General features: G+C 54.9%; 4 protein-coding genes across 4 annotated transcripts; 1 reads left to right on the forward strand and 3 right to left on the reverse strand.

Annotated features, from left to right (window-relative positions):
* Positions 1-1,691: 1,691 nt before the first annotated feature.
* J7T54_006804 (Protein of unknown functionlike protein) lies at positions 1,692-4,814 on the reverse strand (the record flags this gene model as incomplete). The annotated part of the gene is made up of 3 exons (XM_051507516.1): positions 1,692-3,591; positions 3,644-4,251; positions 4,320-4,814. 3 exons carry the CDS (start codon positions 4,812-4,814, stop codon positions 1,692-1,694), a joined length of 3,003 nt encoding a protein of 1,000 aa, XP_051366018.1.
* A 2,495-nt stretch (positions 4,815-7,309) lies between these two features.
* Positions 7,310-14,629, forward strand: J7T54_006805 (Calcium channel YVC1; the record flags this gene model as incomplete). Its single annotated transcript, XM_051507527.1, has 7 exons — positions 7,310-7,619; positions 7,669-8,959; positions 9,018-9,089; positions 9,140-9,208; positions 9,259-11,016; positions 11,523-11,650; positions 11,904-14,629. 7 exons carry the CDS (start codon positions 7,310-7,312, stop codon positions 14,627-14,629), a joined length of 6,354 nt encoding a protein of 2,117 aa, XP_051366019.1.
* A 303-nt stretch (positions 14,630-14,932) lies between these two features.
* On the reverse strand, positions 14,933-15,991 carry J7T54_006806 (uncharacterized protein; the record flags this gene model as incomplete). Its single annotated transcript, XM_051507538.1, has 1 exon — positions 14,933-15,991. One exon carries the CDS (start codon positions 15,989-15,991, stop codon positions 14,933-14,935), a length of 1,059 nt encoding a protein of 352 aa, XP_051366020.1.
* A 335-nt stretch (positions 15,992-16,326) lies between these two features.
* On the reverse strand, positions 16,327-21,541 carry J7T54_006807 (DNA topoisomerase-like protein; the record flags this gene model as incomplete). Its single annotated transcript, XM_051507549.1, has 3 exons — positions 16,327-17,679; positions 17,733-21,320; positions 21,473-21,541. 3 exons carry the CDS (start codon positions 21,539-21,541, stop codon positions 16,327-16,329), a joined length of 5,010 nt encoding a protein of 1,669 aa, XP_051366021.1.
* Between the last annotated feature and the right edge of the window lie 2,313 nt (positions 21,542-23,854).

A 23,854-nucleotide genomic window follows, 5' to 3' on the forward strand; every position in this document is an offset into this window, starting at 1 on the left:
CTGGTGTTCGTTGCAGAGACGAGGGCCAGAGAGCGCACGAGAAATTCATCGGGGCGCCGGAGGGAGAGAAGCATCACTGCTGGCAGTCAAGAATGTTGTTTCACTTACTTGAGTGGAAAGAGCGCGAGGGCCGTTGCTTCTACGGGGATTCGAGATGCTTGAGCAAGGAGGAAGGCAGTAGGAGCATGTGGATGGGGAGAGCAGATGAAGGTGGTGGTTGTGGTGGTGGTGACGAAGATGATGATCGATGATGGAAGCTACCACTAACCAGTCACGCTACGTACCTTACGTCCTGACGGCACCTGCAGTCATCACACAGGCCGTGGAATGGAATGCACGGGCGGGCATGCAATTAGTCTAGGGGATTTTGGTGGGCGTGAAGCAAGGGAAAGTGGGCAGCTGCAGCAGCAACAGCCCGCAGCAGTTGGGCAATGACGCACCCATGGAGGGGTGAAACCGCACCACGCCGAAAACTTCGACCTCACAACAGGGTTTCACCACCGCGATTTGGCCGTCGCGACTGGAGATGCACGCACATGACATCAACAGCAACTTTCTGCCCCGTTCTCCTGTGCGAGCTCAAAGAATCGCTTCACACATGGCTTTGCGACATATCAAGGACGAAAGCTCATCACATCAGATCAGGGTCCCCTCCATCAGCTTCTCAGCCACAGCCAGTGCCTTATCGCGCGCGGGTGCCGTTTCGCTGCCGGAGCATTTGCTGCTACGTACGATAGCTTGTGATTATGCAAGTTCCATCCTTGATGAAATAGCGTTTGTGCCTTTCAGGACACGCTAATGATCGGGTTATCCAGGGATTGTGCATGCCAAGCGACATCCCTTGGGCAGCAAACCCTCATGCACGAGGGTCTGTACTTGGCTGGACTTCTGTCGTCACCCCGTACCCAGCTCAGTGCGACACCTGATAGTGCCCTGCGCAACGTGCTATCCTCCCAAAGCCCCTCGATTTAGTCTAGAGATGTACTGGCGAACGAGCTACAGCTTCACAAATGTTTTGGAGAACTCTCCGCTCCGGTCATCTCGTACAAATAGTGCATAGTCTATCAGCAGTCCCGTTGCATGGCGTAGATCTCAAAATCCCTGCAGGTACACGCCCCCACCGAGATACGCAACAGACACCTTGAGTGCTCGCAATTGATCAGTGCTGTTGTAGCTAGACACCCGGCAGGAAGTAAGCATCAATCCACACGTCATCTGCAGAGCCATGGCATATTGTGAACATGAAGTTGAGGCTAAGCTGTCATCTTGAGTGCTTTTGGACGGCTATTCCTCTGCACAGGGTACTAAAATACGCATTTAAGGGACTACCTTTTGGCATGTGATCGAGCGGAGATCGAACGGACTTGAGCCTGTATCACCGCAATGCAGTCACGGGAGTAAATGCAAGGCGCGTCTGGCCATTACCAAGGATAAGCCCATATGTATCTGCTCAACTCGAAAGAAATATTGTTCAGCATACTTGATTCTTGACGCCATGCTCCCCTAAACGCCACTAACGCTATTGAACAAGTTCAAATGGTATATATCCCAACCCTTTTATTTACACCCACGAAAAGAAGAATCCGGCCCCCTTCCTAGTCGTGTCCTCGCGAGAAAACAGTCGTTTCCAACGTTATATTCAGCCTTGACACGCCTTTTACATATCGCAACATCCTCACGTCAGTTCTTCCTCATCTTCGCCATCCCCAGAACCCGCCGCCACTTGTCGATGATCCGCTCGGCGATCCGACGAGTGGCCTCGCTGCTGTGTCCGCCGGAGGCGTCATAGCCGTCTGTCCGGTGAGGCGACCAAACATACCCGCGGCAGTCATAGGGTTGATCCCTGGGGACGGCAGGGCAGGTATCTCGCCAGGCGCAACGCCGCATGCTTTGCGGAAGGCCTCCAGCTTCTGCTGCGCCTCATCAGCCTCCTGACGTGCCACTGCTTCAGCCGTCTTTGAAATCGCAAGCTCCGTAAGCAGTGCCTCGTGCTCCGCGACTGTTGGCGGCACCGTCAGCTCCGCGGCCGGCGCCGTCGGTGTCGCTGGCCCTGCCGTGGAGGTCATTGAGATGACAGACTCGTGCCGTGCAGGGAGGGAGGAAAGACGCTTTGAAAAGCCCCCAGCCTTAGAAGGAGTGGACTTGCTGCGCGCCAACTTGAATTCCCTAAGCCCGCCGCTGTGGCCCTTGACGTTCGACATGTCCGAGGCCTCTCGGCGCCTGGGCTCCATGGCAACGCTGGTCGTGCGCAGCTTCTGCACTTGATGCTCTAGACGGTGCTTGTCTTGGTGGAGTAGGCGAACGTGGGCATGGCTCTCGCGAAGCTGATCCTTCAACGAAGCGACCTCTGTGCTTAGATCATGAATCTGGCGATTCAGGCCCTGCGTTTGCGACGCCGAGACGGCCAGCTGGTCTTTGGCGCTCACCAGCTCCTCATGCAGCTCTGTCTTGGACTGCAGAACTGACTCGCGGTCCTCACATTCCTGGTCGGGGAACCTAGCCTGAACCTGCTCGATCAACGCAGGAAGGTCCGTCGCCGTTTCCTCCACGTCGTGTTGTAGTTCTACCTCGCCGTCCTGGCTCGCCGGCAGCTTCTCGTCCACTGCTGATTTTGAAATTGCCTCTTGCTTGAGGGCATCGAGCAGTGGCCGGACTGCTTGCTGGTCCTCCTGCCTTTCGTCCTTCTCACGCTGCAGCTGGTTCGCCAGTACGGTGTGACTCCGCTGGAGCTCGCCCATCGCGGTCAAAAGATCCTCAATCTGATTATGCAATAACCGCTCGTCGACGGTTTTCGTACTGTTTGCTGTCTTATTGCCCACGGGCGTTGACTCCAGAACCGACGCTTCGTCGTCCATCCGAGAAGAGTCACGGGAGATGAGGGAGGCTTCGGTCGAGGCTGAGCTTGTTACGCTTGAAGAGCTGGCTTCTATCGAGTTCAGAGTCGATGCAAGGCTCTGCTTCGATGCGCTGCGTCGCAACATGCTCAGGGGTCGGGGTGAGGCACCAGCGCCCGGGCTCAAGGTAGTATTCGATTTGGGCGCAATTGTCGACGAAGCCCATATTCGGCCCAGAAACCTCGACGCAGCGTTTGTCGTGTCTGATGTGCGACTGGCGTTGGTGGCCACGACCAACGATCGACGATACCCCTGCTCCAACTGGCCCAGATTTTCTCTTGACACTTCGCTTGTCAAGCTGACAAAGTCATCGACGAACTCTTCCGCGTCGTAATGGTAGCAATCCCACAGGCCTCGCGATAGTAACAATTGCATCGCATCTTCCAGCTCGGTACATGCTAGAAGTCGCTGTTCGTTCTTGCGCATCAATGAGAGCGCCACTCTCATGAGTGTCTCCGGGGCACCTTCAGCGAATATGACATCGTAGATCCGGAACAGCATCGGTAGAGGGCAGGTTACGGCGAAAAAACTGAGGAACCACTGTGATACGTACGCAGGGTCCACCTGAAGATCCTCAAAGTGCTTTGAGAGCTCTGGCAGGTTGCTTTTCAAAAGTTCCCGGAACTGATAAATGCGAACATGGAGGCCCGAGAGATCTGGGAGGAAGCACGTCCGGAGGTCGTACCGCTCCATCAGACTGCCAGAATGGTTAGCCGATAACCCACCCTCGTGTAGACAGTCCTGCTTACCGAACCAAGACGCAAAATGCTTGCTTGTCAGGCATGTGCATCAATAGGGGCCCGACCAGGAACGCGAGGCCCTGGCAATAGCCAATCTTCGTGTCGTACAGGCTGAAGGTCTTGAGTACACGACCTAGCATGCGCTGGCCATCACCATCTGGGTCCCTGAACATATCAACTCCAGGAAAGCTTCGACCAAGATCCTTGCCAATCAGGGGCTCGTAAGGACTCGACTCCCCGCTGAGTTTCTCATATTGTTCTTCCAGGCCCGCATCGCGAGCCCCAGACATGCTCTGCCATACCACGCCTCGCAACGGGGGTGGGATGCCCTTGTGTATTTTATTTGAGAGCAGTGTTGGTAGGCGACCAGCAGTCTGCTGGTAGTCCTTGACCAACGCTGCCCAGAATTCGAGGTCAGTCATGGGCGGTGGAGGAAGCATTGAATAGCGGAGAGCAGATGGTGTCGGTCCATCTATCATTTGTCGAAGCTGGGCCATGGACGGTGGACGAGGTCTCCTCGCGTTCGAGTCGCGCGCAACTTGGACTTTGACGGTCTTCGGATTCGTAGCCAGCTTCGCGTTTTCTTGCTCCAGTTGCTGCAATAGGAGTGTGGTGGACTGCAACGGCACGTCAGTATAAGAAAATGTCTCACAAACAGTCCAAGGGAGTCGTATGGGCAACCCACATTATCCGTCTCATCGTCCTTGGTCTGCGCATCCTCCGTCTTTTCAAGCTCCTCCCAATTGACAGAATCAGCGTCCGAGGACCTGCGAGAGTCACCATCCTCCTCCCCGCTGTATAATTCGTCTTTTAATGTGCGGCTGGAATCGGGCGTTGCCCTAGACTCGGCTGACGAGCGCTTCTGAGAGTTTTCCCCTCCAGTGCTCTCTCTTTCCGCAACTGGCGATCGATCTGTCGACACGCTATCTTTTCTTTGCTTCTCATTTTTGTCGTCGTCTAACGTAGCTTTGGTGTCCAACGTTAGAGCCGGCGGCTCAGACAATCGCACGGTGACCATGGAGTCGTGTGCTAACTTAGGCGTCTCTGCATCTGCCGCGTCTGATTTCTCGATTGCCGCTGGAGTCGTTCCCGGTGTTTCGGCCAGGTCAGCTGCGGCCGTGTGCGACTCTGGCTCGGGGAACGTAGTAGCATTGTTGCTTGGCTTGTCTTGGAACGCCATGTTCAGGCAAAGAGAGGCGCTGGGGCCCGTTGGCAGGAGAGGTCGGCAAACTCCTCCTGGCTAGAGCTGGAAATGCCCTGTTGGTGTCTGCTATCGGTCGCAGGGCCGTTGTCGAGCTACCGCCGACTTTTAGATGGCCTCGATGTGACGGAAATGCAATGTCGCACCTAATCTCAGACCTGACCAAAAACACGAGCCGCTGTCAACACAGGGTGGCAAGAAAGGCAGGAGGAGCAGCCACGTTGAAATCACAACGTGTGTCCTACCGATTGGTGGGACGAAACTCAGAATGCGAAGTAACCTCTCGGTAGAAGTGAAACGTTGTCGCAGCCAACTACTAGTGATTGTCTCGGGCAGACAGGGCACACTTGGGGCGGTGGTCCGCAACGTCGAGGAGGAATTGAGAGAAAGGCGCGTGATTGCGGAGTAGTGAAGATCGAGACCTTGTTGAACGGAGGGCCGATCTGAGGCGGAAGCAAGGAAGGCTTCAAAAACGAGACCAGGCGCGCTTGATTGAAGAACTATTATCAATGCCTGGGCCAGGGGTAATTATGAACCACGATTCGTTTGCTCTGACATGGCGGCTGCCGGTGCTAACGACGCGATTGGGGACGATGCTAATCTCGCCGGGGGCGCGAACCGCCAGCCTATTCGCTCCCCTGAGTCCCCGAATCCACACATGTCGACTGCCGCCCATTATGCGCCTGAGCGAAGGCGAGGTAAAATTATTGTCATAACCGAGCGAACATTGGTGAAATTGGCCATGAACTGTATCTAGGAACCAGGCATGAAGCTGGGTAGCATTAAAACTACGTAACTTCGCCGGTAATCGCAGTTCGGAACATTGGAGACGCCCGTCGTTTGACCGTTGGATTGGCAAACATCAATGAGGTTGGCCCAGACCGGCGTTAGCATCATTACGGAACGCAGGGGTCGACCACTTAAAACACAGCGTTAGACTTATCGATAACCCTTTCGGTGCACATCCGGTGCACTTGGAGCCGACGCGTTTCCAACAGTCCCCGCCTTTATGGCGCTAGCTATCGATACCAGGACACCAGCCACATCCCGCATCAACAAGTCACATCCGCGCGAGGAGACACCAAGGACCAAAGCATGCAGGTTTTCGATGCATTGCTGCAAGTCATCTGATGCTGTGATTCTTGGTTCGGGAGCTTTAGTTGCATCTAGACTGCCGTGCAGAACGAAGCACACCGCTTCGTCAAAGTCGCTGAATATGTGCTCTGGGACCTAGGGTAAAGTGGCTACCGAAATCCATCTTTTCGCGAATTCATCGTCCTCTTCAAAGGGACCCGGCACCATTAGCGTTATCTCTGGTCTGTATCGCCCTGCCATCACTGCTCCAGGAACCCTTCACCGACTTCTGACTCGGGCAAGAAGGGTGTCGCACGAAAAGAACGGATGGGTGGCTGCCCTAGCATGAACGAACGGACCGGGCGCAATCGGCCCAGTTATAACGGCACCTTGTCCCCCACGTTTGTACAGGGCATGCTGATGCTGATGCGATCGCGCACCGCCTTTGGTAGACAAAGTCAGCGGACTAGAGTTCGGTCGAACTCATCATGAAGCCAATTTCTTATCACCCAGTTCCCCATACGAGCGCCTCCTGAAAAATGAATCGTGAATGTGACCAGAGGCGTATTAATCGAGCGGCACCCCTCCAACGCGGCAACGCCTATCATGAGTGACCCCACGACAAGAGCCCCCCCGGCTGCGAGCTAATCCTCATCTTGAAGGCTCATCAGGCGCATCAGCCTTGAAATATTCTCCAATGGAAAACCTCCCTCCGACTCCAACGCCTGCACGACCGAGACAACCCTGATTGTCGTCCATAGAACAGCTCCAATTTGGCATGCAGAGGCCCACAACATGTGCGACCTGCAACGATCTAAGAGTGTCATGCGTACGGAGTACAGCAAGCTCGACAAGTCTAGACTGGCATCACGGATCAACGTCATGACATGCGCGCATATGCGCTCAAGATGCCCATTTGGTTCGTCTGCATCGCGCTCAAGAAGCCAATCACTTGACCCAGGGATCGTCTGGGCAGACTGGTATCTCTCGAGCAATGATCAAGGTATGGCAACCTTGCAACGAAATTCTTGGTCTCATGGTGTCAGGTTCAACCATACTGTATCAACAAAGACGCATGCTTGATCTTGGACTTATTATTACCCCGTGCTACGTGCAATATTAGTGACCCGCTCCCCCCCCCCTCCGGGCAAGCGAGGTCGATTTGGACACTTTCGCAAGTTGTTGGAGGACGCGACCACTAGTGGATGTCACGATCCCCAGATCATTTCCCACACCCCACTGTCTGTGTTTCTTCCAAGGAAGGACACAACAACCCGCGACAGACCTGTCTCTTTCCACCACTCCTTTCTGTTCATTTTTGTTTGACCTCATGGCGTCTTGATACGCGTCTCGACCACCGGCAGGTACGGTAGAGATCTCTCATTCCATCTCTTCGCAGAATGGTATCCTCTTTTCTGCGCCCGCGTTCTGCCAGACCTCGCGTCGGGTCCCAGAGCCCTGGGATCTCTCCCTCGTTCGAGCAACGAAATCCTCGAGTGCCTGTCGCAGACTTTACGGAAGCCGAAGAAGACGATGACGAGGAGGAGGAGGGGGAGGAAGAGGACGAGCGAGGCCAGGGACATCGCGCTTTTGGCCGGCCCAGCCGCTTCCCAGATGAAGATCCCCACGAGGACCTGGACGACGAAGGGGACGAAGATGGTCAAAGGGACGCGCTGCCTGTCTTGCCCTTATTCTCTGCGTCCCATTTAGGTATGAATTGGATATTGGGAATGCAAATAGAGACGCTAACCATGTGCAGACTCTCTGCCCGTGTACAGCATCACCCACGCTATTCGAATCATCGTGATCGCTCGAACCGAAACCTCGTTGACTTGGGACCAGCTGAGGTCCCCGCAAGTATCTCAGTTCCTCGTCAAGCCGATGCAGCGTCAAATACGCACTCAACATTTCACGCGTGCTACGATATATGCTCTCATGGCCAACTGCCTGCAGTTCACCAAGGAGGCTCAGCGATACGCCGCCAATGCTGGCACGAGCCACACGAGAGCCAAAGTCTGCGAGCTCTTGGCTCTGAAAATACTCAAGGAGTACTCGACGAGGGAACTCATCGACGCACTGGCGTATGATTTCCATCCTCTACAAGGCTTACCGGGTCTCTCGTCAAGCGACCTCGCGATTGGAGCAAGCTCGAAGAAAGGAGGACTGAACCCATCTCGGACCTCCACGCTGGAAGTTGCTATCAGGGCGTCGGCAAAGCATTTCCTGGCTCATCCCGTGGTCGTGCAGCAGCTTGAGGCTATCTGGAGTGGTGCTGTCACGTTTTACTCGGCTGCGGACAGCCTGCATCGAGCACCGCCCAACAGCCCTTCCCGGACCCTGAACGGCAGGGTGGGCAAGCCCAGTGCTACGACTCCCTTGATCGGCAGAGCATCTTCCAAAGACACACACCCACATGTGCCACCGGGCAGGCGGACAGTGATGCTCTACGACCCGCGGCAAGCCTCAATGCTGAAGCTTTCTCGCCTGCGCGTGCCCCGTTACAGATCGTTCCTGTCTACCCTGTCACTGGCCATCCTTATCGGGCTCTTCCTCGCCGTCCTCATCGAGCGATCCACCAAGATCACAGGACTGGAGCTCGTGTTCTGGTTCTGGAGCGCCGGCTTCATGCTGGATGAGCTTGTCGGATTCAACGAGCAAGGCTTTGCGCTCTTCGTCATGAGTGTATGGAACTTGGTCGACTTGGGCATCCTCGTGCTGCTCATTGTGTATTACTGCATGCGCGCCTACGGCGTCTTCATGGCTGACCCGCATCACTGGAACGACATGGCGTACGATGTGCTAGCCGCCAATGCCATTCTACTCCTGCCACGCATCTTCAGTGCGCTAGATCACTACCAGTACTTCTCGCAGCTCCTGATCGCGTTCCGACTCATGGCTGTCGATCTGGTGGCCGTACTTGTCCTGGTCCTGATCATGTGCAGTGGCTTCTACGTCTTCTTCGTCCTTTCAGACAACAAGAACGATGGGGGAGAAGTGGCATTCAAGATCTTCCAGCTGCTCATGGGCTTCACGCCTGCTGCATGGGATGTGTAAGTTGGGCGGCGAGCTTACGAGACTGGTGACCGAGCTGTTCACTGACGTGGATAGGTGGCCTACATACAACTGGCTCGGACGGGGGCTGCTCGTGCTTTTCCTGTTCATCTGCCATTTCCTGGTCGTGTAAGTCTCCAATACTCCCACGAGCGCTAACTGTTGCTTACAACTCACAGCACCATCTTAATTACGGTACTCACCAACTCCTTCATGGCCATTGCTTCCAACGCGACCGAGGAGCATCAGTATGTGAACTCCTTCTGCGTCGTGTTCCACCGGAAGCTAATCATTGTAGATTTCTGTTTGCTATCAACACAATTTCTATGGTCAAGAACGATGCTTTGTTCTCTTACATCGCACCAAGCAACATCTTTGCCTGGCTGCTCATGCCCCTGAGGTACTGTATGCCCCTCAAAGAGTTTGTGTGGCTCAACCGCACCATTATCAAAATCACGCACTTTCCAGTGCTCTTCTGCATCTACCTGTATGAGAGGCTCTGGCTTGCGACGAGTGTGTTTGAGCCCACAGATCTCATTGACAACAGCTCTGGTGGACGCGACAGGACCCTTGCGTTCATCGATGCTGCTAGCAGAAGCGCCATGTTCAGTCCTAACGTCAGAGTGAGGGAAGAGTCGGTGGCGGGATTCCAGAAGGATCGCGCATTGGAGGAAGTTTTCAGACGCATGCCTGAACCTGCTACGCTGAGAACGCAGCGCAGGAACGAGAGGCAGAAGGCGCAGACTGCCATTCGAAACTGGATGGATCAGCACGATGAGGATGGCGCCGTGCAAACGAACTGGCCCACAATGGACAGCAGGGCCGTGCCAGACTGGCATCGCAGGTTGAGTGCTGGTCGTGATCGCCCTTCGCAACTGCGGCACATGTCCGACGTTCGTTCCACAGCAAGCGACCCTGCTGATCTGATGTCGAACGTCGGAGGGTTGCCGACATTCCCCCGGAGACCACTGAGGAAGGATGTCGTGCTCATGGCCCCCGACTACAAGGAGAATACGGACGCCGATGGGGACGACGAGCTCGTCACGAACGACGAGGACGAGGAAGACAACGTTACGCATGAGGTTAGCAGTCGAAAGGGCGCGATGGTATCGCAGGCCGATCCAGAGGGGGACTACTTTACGGCACCTGTGACATCCCGATTCGCGAAGCTGGCATCTTCTGCTGGCTCTTCTGAACGCGGCGTGCCGGCGACCCCTCGACAGGCCGCTCCACGCCGCGCGGGCATGCACAGCCGGACAATGTCCACAAACACGATACTCTACAACCCTGGCGAGGTGAAACAAGCCCAGAGGGCTGACCACAGCTCGTCTTCGGCGGCCTCAAACGGAAGGGCGGACCAGACAGGTAGCGGTCGTCAGAGTGGGCGCAGTGGAGGCGATAAGACGCCAGGGAAACGCGCATCGCCTCGGCGACGATCGCCCCAGAGACAGACCGCGGCAGCGGCCACCCAGCCACGACCAGTCACCGCACCGCGCGGGTTGACTGACAATGGCGGCATCACTCGGACGGCTTTGATGAGCATCGATCCCCGCAACCGGCCGCGCGACGCACGGAGATTGCCGTCCGTCGACATGAGCATACTGTCTGGCGACACCAGCCTGCGGTATGCCAACGACGATGTCCACGGTGGTATGGCCGGCAGCTTCCAGACGCAAATGGCCATGGCCATGATGAAGGACAACCAGAGGCGCGTTGCCGGCAACATTGACGCCGCGGACCGTGACAGAATGGGGCGCCTGGTGCTGGCGAGGATGAAGACGCTGGAGGAGGGTTTTGCGGACATCATCAAGGAGGTGCGCGCAATGAAAGAATCGGGCCCGCCTACCAGGGGTTATTCCGACACGGAATCCAAGGCTCAGCCAGCGAAAAGGGCCAAGGGCGACACGACACCGAACAAGGCGGGCGGAAAGAGGCCCGTCAGCCGGCGAAGCTGGAAAGAGCCCAAGGACATCAAAGGGAAAGGCAAGCGACTGGTGTACTCGTCTGACGATGAGGCCGGTGGCGATGAGGGCTTCGGCAGACGAGGGAGCTCCATGTGAGCCGCGGTCTCCAAGGGGGGGTGCAAGGCGTTTCGTTGCATGGTTTTGGTGCATGTTCACCCGGCACGGCAGAAGCATATATGGGGTTTGGCGTTTGGCAAGACTGTGCGCATCAGAGCATGTACGACCACCTCGCTTGGTATCTAATTCGAGAAGATGCGCACCACAGTTGAGTTGCCTTCCTAAATTCGCTATGAGTCAACTTGCGGGGCTGTTCAGTACGGCCCTGAAGGGAACGTGATACCCATGATGATACCTTACCCTTTGGCCCGCTAGACATGCACGCAGGCGGGGGCTGCGCAGCCTCGCAACACTCCAAGTCTGTCGACTGGTAGGTACGTACTCCAGTCATCCGGGGCGTGTGATATGCCTGGTTTGGGCAACGTGGAGTTTGTCAAGCCTGGAGCCCCGGAGAGATCGACTGGCGACGATGGTCCAGTTTTGGGAATGAGCCTGCGGAGGAGGTATTTTCCCAGCAGCCGCTGATGTTGATCACAGGCAGATTGGTTGCTCTTTCCCTCATCGGGGTGGACGGGACGGGCCAGTTCCCCAAGTCCAACATCCCCGATGGCCATGCTAGCAAGCCTGGCAGCGGTATCAGCACGGCTCAGCATCAGCATGTACAGTTAGGTGCCTATCATCTGTCTGCACGCAGAAACGAATTCTCACCCTCGTTCACATCTTTGCATCACATTCGTGTGACGCTATCTGACTCATACTATCGACTCGGCGTGTCTTGTTTGCCCCATCAATCACAAAGGCAGCAACCCATATGGGCATTTGAAACTTCGCTTCGGCTGGCTGTCAGCATATTGCCTCTTCTCATTTTCACACGCTCCCCCGCCGCTTCCTATTCTGACCCATTGCTGCTATACTATGCCAGACCCCGGTCTTACGTACAACGGCTGGAAGTCGCCTGAGCGCCCAGCATGGTCAACCGACGCTTCCATGGCAACGGCTGAAGAGCTGCAAGAACCTGGTGGCAGTACCGCCGCAACGAAACCCATACCCAAGGCTAGCACGAGTGTGCAGGATGCGCGACCTGGACAATGTTCGAACGAAGCGTACGAAGACGCGCCATCAATCTATGAGTTGACCGAGTCCCAGACTCGAGAGTTCATCCGCACAGGGCAGCTGCCACTCAACACGGCTGCCGTGGACGACGGCTTGAGGGCATCTCTGGAAGACGATGTTCAACTGTCTCTCTGGGAGCGAAAGTACAATGCATCTGATTTTAGCGGGGGGAACGATGGCTTCAATCAAGTCCAGTCTCACAATAGCCGCACCACTACGATTCCCAAGCTACGCGAGCAGAGTGCCCGCCCAGCAGCCGATGACACGATCCAGTTTCCTCACATCATTTTGGACGAGGGCGATGTACTCGTTTTCGTTGACGTCCCGAAGACGAAAGTCGACAGTCGACCAGCGACAACTTGCATCGGTGTTGCCCCATGCAATCAAAGCTTCAGGGTACATTCGGAGAAGCTCCTGGCACTGAGGGATAGCAAGTTCCCAGAAATGCTTCACAACCAAATCTATCAAGCCAGAGTTCGACGACGGCGCAAGCTCGATCCCGATCAATATCCGGGTATACGCTACTTCCTGGACATGACGCCACCCGTCGAAGGTGACGACCTCGTCTTCCAGATGATGAGCCTGTCCCTCCCCCAGGGCATAATGGACTGGTGGTCCGCAGATTCATTTCATGGTGTTAATCCTCAACTAGTCCGTGGGCACGACGATCTTTGCTCTTGCTTCAGAGACCGCCATCTGGCCGACCAGAAACGAGCACAAAGGAGGCTTGTCAGCACCACAATCTTCGACATGAGCCGAAAAGAGAGTGCTTTATACTTGGAATCTGTTGGCATGACAGAGGCTGATCTACTTCCTGAGGAATCACCGCCGACCTTACCGCCATCTGTCTCAGATCTCGAAAGACTCCGCGAGCGTGGTGCCACAGAAGTGATCAGTACGCCCTCGTGGTTCCAGATCCCAGACTACTGCCCTTTCCGCCACTGCAACAGCATCATTCGCCTGTTTATGATGATTGAGGACAAGCCAGCAGATTTGAACTCGGCAGCCCGCGTCTGGACCATGTTTGGCATCAGCAAGATCTTGGATTGCCCCTCGGTGGTGAACACCCAAGTTGCAGGCTGGGTCTTATCCAACCCTAAGTTCATTGAGGTTCTCCCCGAGGAAGCTTTCGAAATTGGGTTCGCTCTCCAGCTGCCTCAGATCACCTTGGCCGCCTATCGGATATTAGTCAACGAGTTGGCCCTAGAAGAAGCTGCGGATGACAGTCGCCTGACGACCCGGTCCCGGTTGACGATCTTTGGCCGCCGGAAGCGCGAGATCGGCGACGACGAGCAGAGCAACCTCATTGAACATGCCGCCAGAGCCTTCATTGAACGTGTCAAAAGCAACTTTGCCTGGCTAAAGAGCTCCTCTCTCTTTGATCATCTCGACATACCTCAGTGGGCCAAACTCCACAAAATTAAAAGGCTTCTTGAGCTCGAGGATGACGGCACTTTCGACGCAGCAAAGAAGGCGCTTTGTGGGCTGATGGACGCCCTTGTACACAAGGCAAACATTGCGGTCCAGACACTTGCCAGAAGTGGTACCTATGGTAGCGAAGCGCATGCTCAGTGGGACAAAGACCGTGCTTCCGTTTTGACGCCCCAGGCCTTCAGACCAATACAGGAAATTATGCCGACCCTGAACTCAACACAGAGGCTCCTGCTGCCTTCCTTTTACAACGAATTGGAACGGCGGCTGAAAATAACGTACCCCAGGCTGGCGTCCCTGTACCCAGACTCTCGCCGCCAATACTTCAGCACCTTGCTCGCTGATGTCGTGCAGGAGCTAGATAAGCTCATTCAGGCGCAGCCAGGTAGACGGCACCGAGAAGGGTGGCAAAATCTCTTTAGGTATGACGAGCCGGTGTCCGACTCCCACAATATACGCCTGGTCGCCCCTTTGCTCGACATGGAGCGTTTCGCAGACGAGGTCGTGGATGCCTTGAAACCAACCGTGAAGTCATGGAAGTGCGGAGATTTAGGGTATGAGGATGCCATGCCCCAGCTCAGCATTACGAGACATCTCCTTCTAGGACTCACTCATAATGAGTTGAAGTTTCTGCCGCTGTGGGCTGGCGGGAACAACGATGGTACGGGAGGCGTATTTGAATCATACGTACCGCCGACGGATATGGGCCCCAATGGTCCAGGCCCGGCCTACCATACTGGGTGCACCATCCCTTCCGGACCACCTAGCCTGTCCGGCTCACTCCTAGACGAGATCACTGCCTTCAATATCGAGGGCAGCACAACAGCTGGGTCTGTGGACGTTCACGACAGTATCTCGACAGTCTACCGCCCGGAAAAGGTCATTGTAGCGGACTCGTCCATCGCATCGGAGAGCACCTCGGGCATGGAACCCGAGTACAGTCGTGCGCGGTTTGAGATCCCTGCTGAACACCAGAAAATGGGGCAGGCTGTCGAACTCATGGTGGGCTCGGTGGATGACTCCGACGATACCACAGCTCTCGGCGCGAATTCGGACTCGGACGACAGCTTGGAGGAATTTGAGGAGGCCAGGATGCAGAAGTGATAGCAGCAATGGCTTTACTGCCACCTACTCGACTGCGAAGGGGGAGCAAGTCTCATCTCCAACATCCGACGACGAATGGCGTTTTTCTGTCTCACACCTTGGTTTGACTTAGAACAGCGTGTGCAAACCCTAGGAATCTTTTTGAAAACCACGATGAGAACTTGGTATACAAGGTCGAAGAAGAGCGAGGGCCATGGTTCTTGTCCCTGATTATCACGACAAGACGACTGTTACGCAGAGCACAACTATACAAACCAACCTAAGCCCAAACGCCATGCATGCATAACTCATGGCACATGATTATCAGCCCATGTTCATCGTATTCCCCGAGCCCTTGGGATTGTTGTCCTTGAACTCGTCCCACTCTCGGGCCTTGTACATTTCCCTGTCCATCGCCTCGTAGTCATCCTCATCAATGACCTTCTTCGGCTCCTCCCCGCCTTGGAGGATGTTGCCTTGCCGTCTCTCCTCCTCGAGATACTCATCAATCGTCATGGTGGGCAGGCTGTGGCCCGAGCGGAAGACCCCCTTTGTGCGCTCCCCCCTCGCGTTGGCGCCCAGCAGCGTGAACGGCTGCAGCGGTTTCCCGGCCTTGGACAGCAACGGACCCCCCGTACCTGGCTTCATGCGCATGGGTCCGTCGAGCCTCGTGTCGTCGTCACGCTCTTCAATCTCCTTCCGCCGCGACTCTGGCTCATCAGGCGCCGCCTTCAACAGGTCGATTTCCCGGTTGATCGAGTCCAGCGCGTGGAACGTCTTGTGTATCCGGTACGCCACGTTGGTCAGGTAGACCTCCCTGATGACCTCCTCGTCTCCGTTCTGTAGATAGCGTGGGTTCTGGCGCAGTGCCTCGAGCTTGTCTTTGAGCTGCTTCTCGGCCTTGAAGGCGGCGATCTTTGTGTCGCGCTTGGCAGACATGTCCATGCCCCGCGGCACCACCCCAAACTCATCGTCCTCTTCGCGATATCTGTCTAGGAGCTTGCTGTAAGGTGGTTCGACGAGGTCGTATGATTCGACGAGGTTGAGGAACAGGTCGTATATCCTCTTCGTCTTCTTCAGGTGCTGCACCCGTTCGCTGGGCTTGTTGTGCCCGGACACGCGCTCCATCAGCTCAGCCATGTAATATGCAGTGAGCATAAAGGGCATTTCGGATGTGGCAACATCTTCGAGCGTCTCGTTGACGGAGAAGATGGAAGCAGCAGCGAGGTGTTCGAGAAGCTGCTGATGCAGGGCGATGGTGGACTCGACATCGGCAGCATAGGTGGCGGAGGGAGCGTCTGCGCGTGACTCGAGATCACTTCGTTGTTTCTCGGTGGCTTCTAGTAGTGACGATAGCGACTGGGGCGTATCTAAAAGGTCCATTCTGGCAAGCTGGTGGTTTGTTGACTGAGTAGTAGATGGAACCTTTGACCCGGATGCTGGGGGAAGCTTTTGGCAACCATCGTAACTATCTGTGCTGCCCCACCCCCACCATTCGAAGACTGGAGGCTACCCTGTACCCAAGTAAGGGCTTCATGAGTGGCAAACAAGATAGCACACCTAGCTTCCATTGCCTTGTGTCAAGGTCAGATACCAGGGTCCAGTAGTAGGTAGAAACCTCATGCATCAAGCATGCGTTAAAAAGCTTTAGATATCTCGAGTCAAGTGTACAACCTGTTTGAATAGAACGCCCCTGACGCCACGTAACCTCTTCAAGGTTAGTCCTCATTATCATCCATGTCGAACCCGTCATCACTCTCATCATCCTCGTCTAGCCCCATGGTCGAATCCTCGTCGATGATCACTGGCTTCCTCGCTGCAGCAGCCCGGCCCGGTCTCCCACGTGCCGCAGGTCTCGGGGCTGGGGATTCAGGGTCGGCCACATCTTCATCGTCATCCTCGTTATCGTCTACTGGTATAGATTTCTTAGCCGCAGACTTCTTTAATGCGTAGGCTTTGGCTGCGGGCGAAAGTGTGGTCTGCTTGGGCGCTGGTCTTGGATTCGTAGCCGGCTCCTTGGCGGCCTTATTCTTCACTCCTGCAGGGCGACCACGGGCCTTCTTCACCACTGGCAGAGCATCCGCCTTGGAAGCCGAGGGCTTCGGCTTGGGTGCAGCCTTTGAAACAATCACCGGCTCCTCGTCGTCATCGTCGGAGAGGAACTCGTCAATGTCCTTGGCCTTGCTTGCGGGCTTGAACGGTGAAGACTTGGCTAGCATCTCGTAGTTGGTGTCGTCCGGGCTGTCCTCATCGAACGCTTTCGATGACTTGGGCTTGGGCTTGGGCTTGGGCTTGGAGCCACTGGGGCCGCTGCTCGGCTCGGGCCTGCTCATTGCGTGCAGGCTTAGCCTACCAGTGCCAGTTCCCGAACCACTCGACTCAGGCTCCGATTTGCCGATACCTTTCACCATCGCGCCAACGTCCCCAAGCATCATGTCATTATCCTCGTCGCTATCCGAGTCGAGGTTAATGAACGTCTTGGCTCTGGAAGCAGCAACGCGCTTGTTGCGTGTCGGCTGCGGCAACGGCTCTTCTTCCTCATCTTCCGACAGCGACAAAGCCGGGGTTTCCTTCTTCACCACGGCTTTGGCTGTAGGGGCGGATGATGGCTTGGTCCGGCTCAGCGCCGCAAAGTCGTCGTCAGAGAATCCGTCAAGGGCGGCACTAGGCTCTGCTTTGGGCTCCTTCTTGACAGCGGTCTTGCCACTGCCAAACATCTCCGCAAACCTCTGAGCGCTCTTCGTGTTGGACGGCGCAGCCGCCGCCGCTTTGCTGTTCTTGGCCTTTGACTTGGCCTTGGCTTCCGGCTCATAATCATCTTCATCCTTGGCTTTCTTGCCACGACCAGCGCCAATTTTCTTTGAAACACGACGACCGGTCCTACGGATGTCCTTCGCGATTTGAGCGTCAAGAGTCTCCTGTTTCTCCCACTCCACGGCGAACTCGTCGAGGTCACGGCACCAGAGGTCTTTTTCGCTCAACGCCAGCAGCTCGTCATGCTGCGCTTGCTTGTTGCCCATGGCCTCTTTGAGTTTGGCCAGGCGTTCGGCAGTCAGTGACCAGATAGGCATCTAGAGCGTGTCAGTCAAGGTTCGCTACAGTGGGAGGCAGACGTGGTACTTACCGACAAAAGATAATCATAGTCACGGGCACTTCCCTTCTCGGAGGAGTCATCGTTCTCGTCGTCGCCAGACTCGTTCATCTCGTCCTCAGTATCTTTCTTCTTCTGGTTGACGCCGTTCGGGAAGGCCTCGTAATCACGGTCGCGAAGCTCTTTGACCAAAACATCCTTCCTCTTTTTCCCAACGACTAGTTTGCCGTCGATAATCTCTTGGATGAAACGAGCCTGATTGGTCACTTTGCGGAACTCGCGGTGGTAGACATCCAGCCAGTGCTTCTTTCGCTCGGTGTACATCTGCAAACGGTGGACATAAAATGCGTCCAAGATGTCCTCAACCTTTTCATATCTGCGGATGCGGCCTTCGGCGTCGAATGCCACCATGTTCGACGTGGCGACTTGCTTCTGCAGCTTGAACTTTTCCAAGAGACCAGCCTCCATCACCTTGTCGATGTGCTTGTCATCTACCTGGATCTCAAAGTGTACGGTCTGATGATCGTTGAACTCCTTGTAATCCTTGATCCAGCTGGGACCATCATCCCCGCTGATGATCTTTTCGAGCTGTGCCTTGAAGTTGTCGGTCCACACGCGGATGGGCAATTCCGTGATGATGATCTCGTTTGGATTCCTGTCATCTCTGTAGGCAACGCCATTGAACTTGAAGCGGTCAGGGCCGGCGGGCTCGGGAACACCTTTCCAACCGCGGAACCAGGGCGTCATCGATTCGAATGGAGCCTCCTCCGTGTTGTCTGGATCAAGGCGACCCATGCGTCGCTTGAGGTTGTTGACAATGTCCATTGGGTGATAGTTGGGGATGTTGGTGCTCCAACCGGTGCCAATACCATCAGCACCGTTAACCAGAACCATGGGTAGAATGGGCGAGTATGTATCCGGCTCGATAGTCACGCCTTCTTCCGATTGGTAATTCAAATTGGGTTCGTCCAATGGACTGAAGATCTTGCGCGCAAAGGGGGACAGTCGGGTGAAGATGTAACGGGGACTGGCCGCGTCAGAACCACCAGCGAGACGGGAACCAAAGGTGCCGCTGGGCTCGAGACAATTAATGTTGTTGGAACCGACAAAGTTCTGCGCCAGGCCAATGATGGTCTGATGCAAGGATGCTTCACCATGATGGTACGAGGTTTGCTCGGAAACGTAACCAGCCAACTCAACGACCTTGGTGTCCTTGACCAGGTTCCTCTTGAAACAAGCGTAAATGACCTTGCGCTGACCTGGTTTGAATCCATCCAGGACAGATGGAACAGATCGCACATTGTCAGCCATGCTGAAAAGGATCAGCTCTCGGTTGACAAAGTCCGCATGCTTGATGACCGATGTGGACATGTCGAGGTAAGTGCCCGGCACGAACTCTCCCAGCCAAGCCTTTCGCGCATCTGCCTTTTTCTTGCTGAAGACCAGCTCATAGAGCTCGGGTTCACCTGGCTGCACAGTCTGAAACTGCTTCAGATGCTTGTCAAGGTCCTTGAAATAGATCTGGGCGTCCTCAGGGGTCGATGAACCCAGACCCTTCAAGTACTTGCTTCGCCACTTGGTGAGCTCGTTGCTGTGGGCTTCTTTCCATTCCTCGTACTGTGGTTGAGTGAAAAAGGACTTGAGTCGCAAAGGTTTCTTGGGGTTAGAGCCTTGCCACACCTTGACAATGGGCGTGATAAAGCCCTGGAAAAAGCCTGGCACTTGAAGCAAGGAGGGGTACATGACTTGTAGAAAGTTGATGAGAAGCCCCTTGATATGACTACCATCGTGATCCTGATCAGCCATGATCATCAGATGGCCATAGCGCAGACTCCTGTTGTCGGTATACACAGCCTTGTGCTTGAGGCCCAGGAATTGTTTGATGTTTTGAATTTCCGTATTTTTGGAGATTTGGTCCGCAGTAGCATCGCGAACGTTGAGCATCTTGCCTCGCAAGGGGAAGACACCGATGCGGTCGGGGTCGAGAATTGCACGGCCAGCGACGGCCAGACCCTTGGCGGAGTCACCCTCAGTCAGGATCAATGTGCATTCGTGACCACGGCGGGTGCCAGCCAAGTTAGCCTCGACAAGCTTGGCATTGCTCACTCGTGAGCGCTTGCTGCCGTCACTCTTTGCCATCAATTTGTCGGCCTTCTTTTCTGCGAAAGCCATAATGTTCTGCAAAGCCTCGGATGCGGCGATCTTTTTTAGGAACTTCTCGCTGAGCTCGCACTTGCTACCAAATTGGCTGACTTTTGTAGTGGTCTGCTCCTTGGTCTGTGAGTTGAAAGTAGGATTGTTGATGAGACAGTTGACGAACACAAAGATGTGATTTCGTAGATGGTTCTGCTTCAACGTATGCCCCTTTGCCTTCTTGTTCAGCTGCTTGAGTAGAGCATTTGTCATCTGATCAGCGATATAGTTGACGTGTGTTCCTCCTGAGGTGGTGGCGATGGAGTTGACGAACGAGACTTGTTGGAACGTTCCGTCCGAGACCGTGAAGCCGATCTCCCACCGGGGATGGCCCTTATCATCATCAATCTCGACCGTCGTCACCGGGGTCACACCCTCCTCCTGAGCTCTCGTGTGGGCAATGGCCTTGGCGTACATGTTGCAGTACGACTTGAAGTCCTTGATCTTGATATGCTCGCCATTGAGGTACGTTTTGACGCCACGAACCGTGCCTGCCATATCGTAGACACGTCGCAAGAGTAGACTTTCTAGCGTATCGTCGATACCGTCGGGCATGTTGAGCTTCTCAAAATCGGGTTTGAATGTCACCCGCACAAAATCAGACGTCTTGCTCGACGTGATCTTTGCTTTGGTCACGTGAAGCATGTTATCCGTCCATGTCTGCTTGTATCTCTTGCCATTCTCGTTGTCCTGACATTCGAGAGTAAACTCCTTGCTGAAAATGTTGCAGAGCTTGGCACCATAACCGTTTCGGCCGCCGACAGTCTTCTTCTCGTTGTCGTCGTAGTTGGCACCTGTAAGGAGGACACCAAAGATCATCTCGGGAATATACATCTTTTCCTTCTCGTGCATAACGATAGGGATACCCTTGCCGTTGTTCTCGACACTGATGACGCCTTGCTCTCTGTCGATGGTGATCTTCATATGCGACATTGTCGAGTCACGCTGCTTATTGTCCGCAGCATTCACAAGAATCTCGTCAAAGATTTTGTAGAAACCGGGCACGAACGTGACTTCCTTGTACTCCATCAATTGCGTCTCTTTGTTGTAGACCCACATCGTCTGTGTGGTCTTTTCGATTGAGCCAACGTATGTGTCGGGACGGTGCATGATGTGCTCACGCTGGGTGAGCTTCTGGTATGTCTCGCTCGCTGTCTTCTTCTTGGTCGGGATTTTTGATGTTTCCTCAATCGCCATGCTGTCATTCTCAAGCTCGGCCAAGGGGGCGCCTGCAGACTTTTTGACGGCTGGTGCCTTCTTTTGCTTCTTGGGCGGAGTGTTGGAAAAGCCAGAGCCATCGGCCGAATCGTCGTCTTGGTCGTCATTCTCCGGGGCGGGCCGCTTTTTGCTGACCTTGAGGGTACTTTGTGTCATCTTCTTTGCTTTCGGCGCCGGCGCCTTCTTTCCAGCCGCAGCCTTGGTCTTCTTCTGTCACGGGCGCAATGTCAGCCGATTGTCGGGAGAAACAGAGGCTTGCAGGTCTGACGAGGTGCTGAGGGTCAGGGAGCTCATGGTGAGCTGATAGGCCGGCGATGTTGTTGTTGGGAGATCGGATGCGCTTGAGACGCGCGAAGACTTACAGTTACAGGCTCAGGGACGAAGCCATCAGACTCGGCCTCGGAGATGAACGCCGACTCATCTGAGTCCATCTTGGAGTGTACTACAGATATCGAACAGAATCTTCCAACGGCAAAACGAGAGTTGATCGACAGCGGATGCTCGGGGTACAAAGTGGAACATGGATATGGAGCTGGAATCCAGGTGCCCCTTGGTCGAGTGGCAAGGAGCGCTTTTGCGCAAGATCGCAATAGTAACGAGTGGCGTAGGGAGTGTGCCACGATGATGCGAAAGCAAGTCAAAGATTGGAAATAGTTGGCGACGCAGGGTGAGAGGAATCACAAGGATGTCGTCGGCGTTGTTGTGGTTTCCTCGATGCAAAGTACATAAACAAAAACGCGTCCCGAGCCAAATGTCGCGGTTCTGTGGGGGGAGCGTGTCCTGTGGCGCTAGCAGGGGCGGTCCCCGCCGGGAAAGTGGGACCCACTGAAGAGCGCGTCAAGTGTGAAGTGGCTGCCCGTGGCGCAAGGAAAGGATGCATTATCACGTGTCGTGAGTCCCACTTGACATCACGTGCAGTGCTGCTGCCGATCTTCATCCATTCATCTCTGGTGAACCCAGCTTTGTAAGACGCCCGGTCACATTGAGAAAACGATATTGTACTTGTACATAATGCAATGGTTACAAATGCACTTGATGCGTATGCTCGGCTGCGTTCTTGCCGTCAACATGTCGGCCACATGTAGGCTGCCTCGTACGACCAAACTTCCGAGTTAGACTCTCGAGTCTTCGCATGTTCTTTGAGTCAAGGAAGCTTGCACTGCCATGGTCAACGACTCCAGTCACTCCCGACGGCAATGCCGTACTGGCACCCTTCTTGATCGGGTAGCTTTAAATGAGAGGACCTTCCCGTATCAAACGGCAATTTGCGGTAACTACGTACTAGACTACGTAATGGCATTCCCGCAAACTCGTCCCCAAGGGCAGAAGTCGGGCGAATGCCATCTGATAGAGGCATTAGGACTGTGCACCAGGCTTTCTTGAGCCTCTCTCAAACAAGACGCCTGGACGCTTTGGCACGCACGTCCTCGCCAGAGATTTTGTCCTCGAGGATTATGCAATCTTCCGTGTCGCTGCTCCCGGCCATGGGTCAAGAAGTGATTGCCTACAGCCCGCACCTCGTCCTACCGAACCACCACGCGCAGCCTCTGAAGTTCAAAGCAGGCAGTCAGAGTTTGCCCTACACTGTGCTCACTGCTTGGCAATTCTTGTGAGGATCACAGTTTGAAACACTGCCGTGCAACAGCCCACTCTGCCCCCCCTATCCTTGACGCTACATCGACTAGCTGCGAATCCCAGACCCCGGCATTCTTCTGACGTGCCAGTCTGTTCAAAGCATAGTATGATTGACGCGCTTGTATCGTCTAGTAGCGAGCAAGTGGACCAAAACAAAGCATGGTTGTCTGGCCAGCCCATCGCGACATGCATGAACCTTTCAGAGGCACCATCATCGACACTGGCTTGATGCTGAGCTAATAATTGCTATTCTACTGGATATGCTACATCCAGCGCCTTTCTATGCGGTTGCCATCATGGCTCTTGTGGTTCTGGATGGGGCCGGGCCTCGATCATGGATGCCATGCATCCCTGGGTGTGTTTGGTATGACAGCTGGCTTGTATGCCGTGCACCTTCGGGCACAATTCGTGCGTCTGTACCGCCACGACCGGGCAGCGTCTACATGTACGCAACTCAGATCCCCCAGGGTCTCATGCCAGATGGCTGCTATCGCTGGACCCTATGAAAACCCAAATGAACATTTCTAGAGATTGATCACTCGTGTGCATCGAGGACTGGCGTGCTTGGATGGGGGCGCGATTTAAATGCGAAATGGGCACATGACGGGTCGACGTTGCCATCATTTCGGCAACCTTTCATGGGGCCATGGGTCTTCAAGCCGGCTTGACGAAAGAAGCAAGTCTACGCATTGCCAGCTCCAATCCCCACCCTCATTCACCGTTACGCAGAGGTATATACTTGGGGAGGGTTTCGATGTTGCTGTCCGCCAACTGTAGTCCGTCTTGAAACCAGCTGGACCGGCTGTTCACCAGGTCGATGCCGCATCCGGACACCTTTCATGGCCAATTCCGTTGCGTGAACCTGTCTTTCTGCGTTTGGGCGCTCGCCAGTGCCCGTTTGGGAAGGTATCGAGTGATTCATTGTCGATCAAAGGGCTTGGATCTGTGCAGTATGCCGTGACAGCACATAGTCTTGGGCGTCAAGTCTGGGGAACATGGCCCGCGTGCTACCCGTCTGCCTAGGGAGGTGAGATGAGCCGTTGGAGGCAAGCTGGTGCCCAGTCAACCCAGCAAGCGTGTATGAAGCATAGTCAAGTGACCTTTGCTCT

The sequence above is a fragment of the Emericellopsis cladophorae genome (assembly GCF_022114955.1).
Source record: "Emericellopsis cladophorae strain MUM 19.33 chromosome Unknown NODE_2_length_1295279_cov_118_880017, whole genome shotgun sequence".
NCBI lineage: Eukaryota > Fungi > Ascomycota > Sordariomycetes > Hypocreales > Bionectriaceae > Emericellopsis > Emericellopsis cladophorae.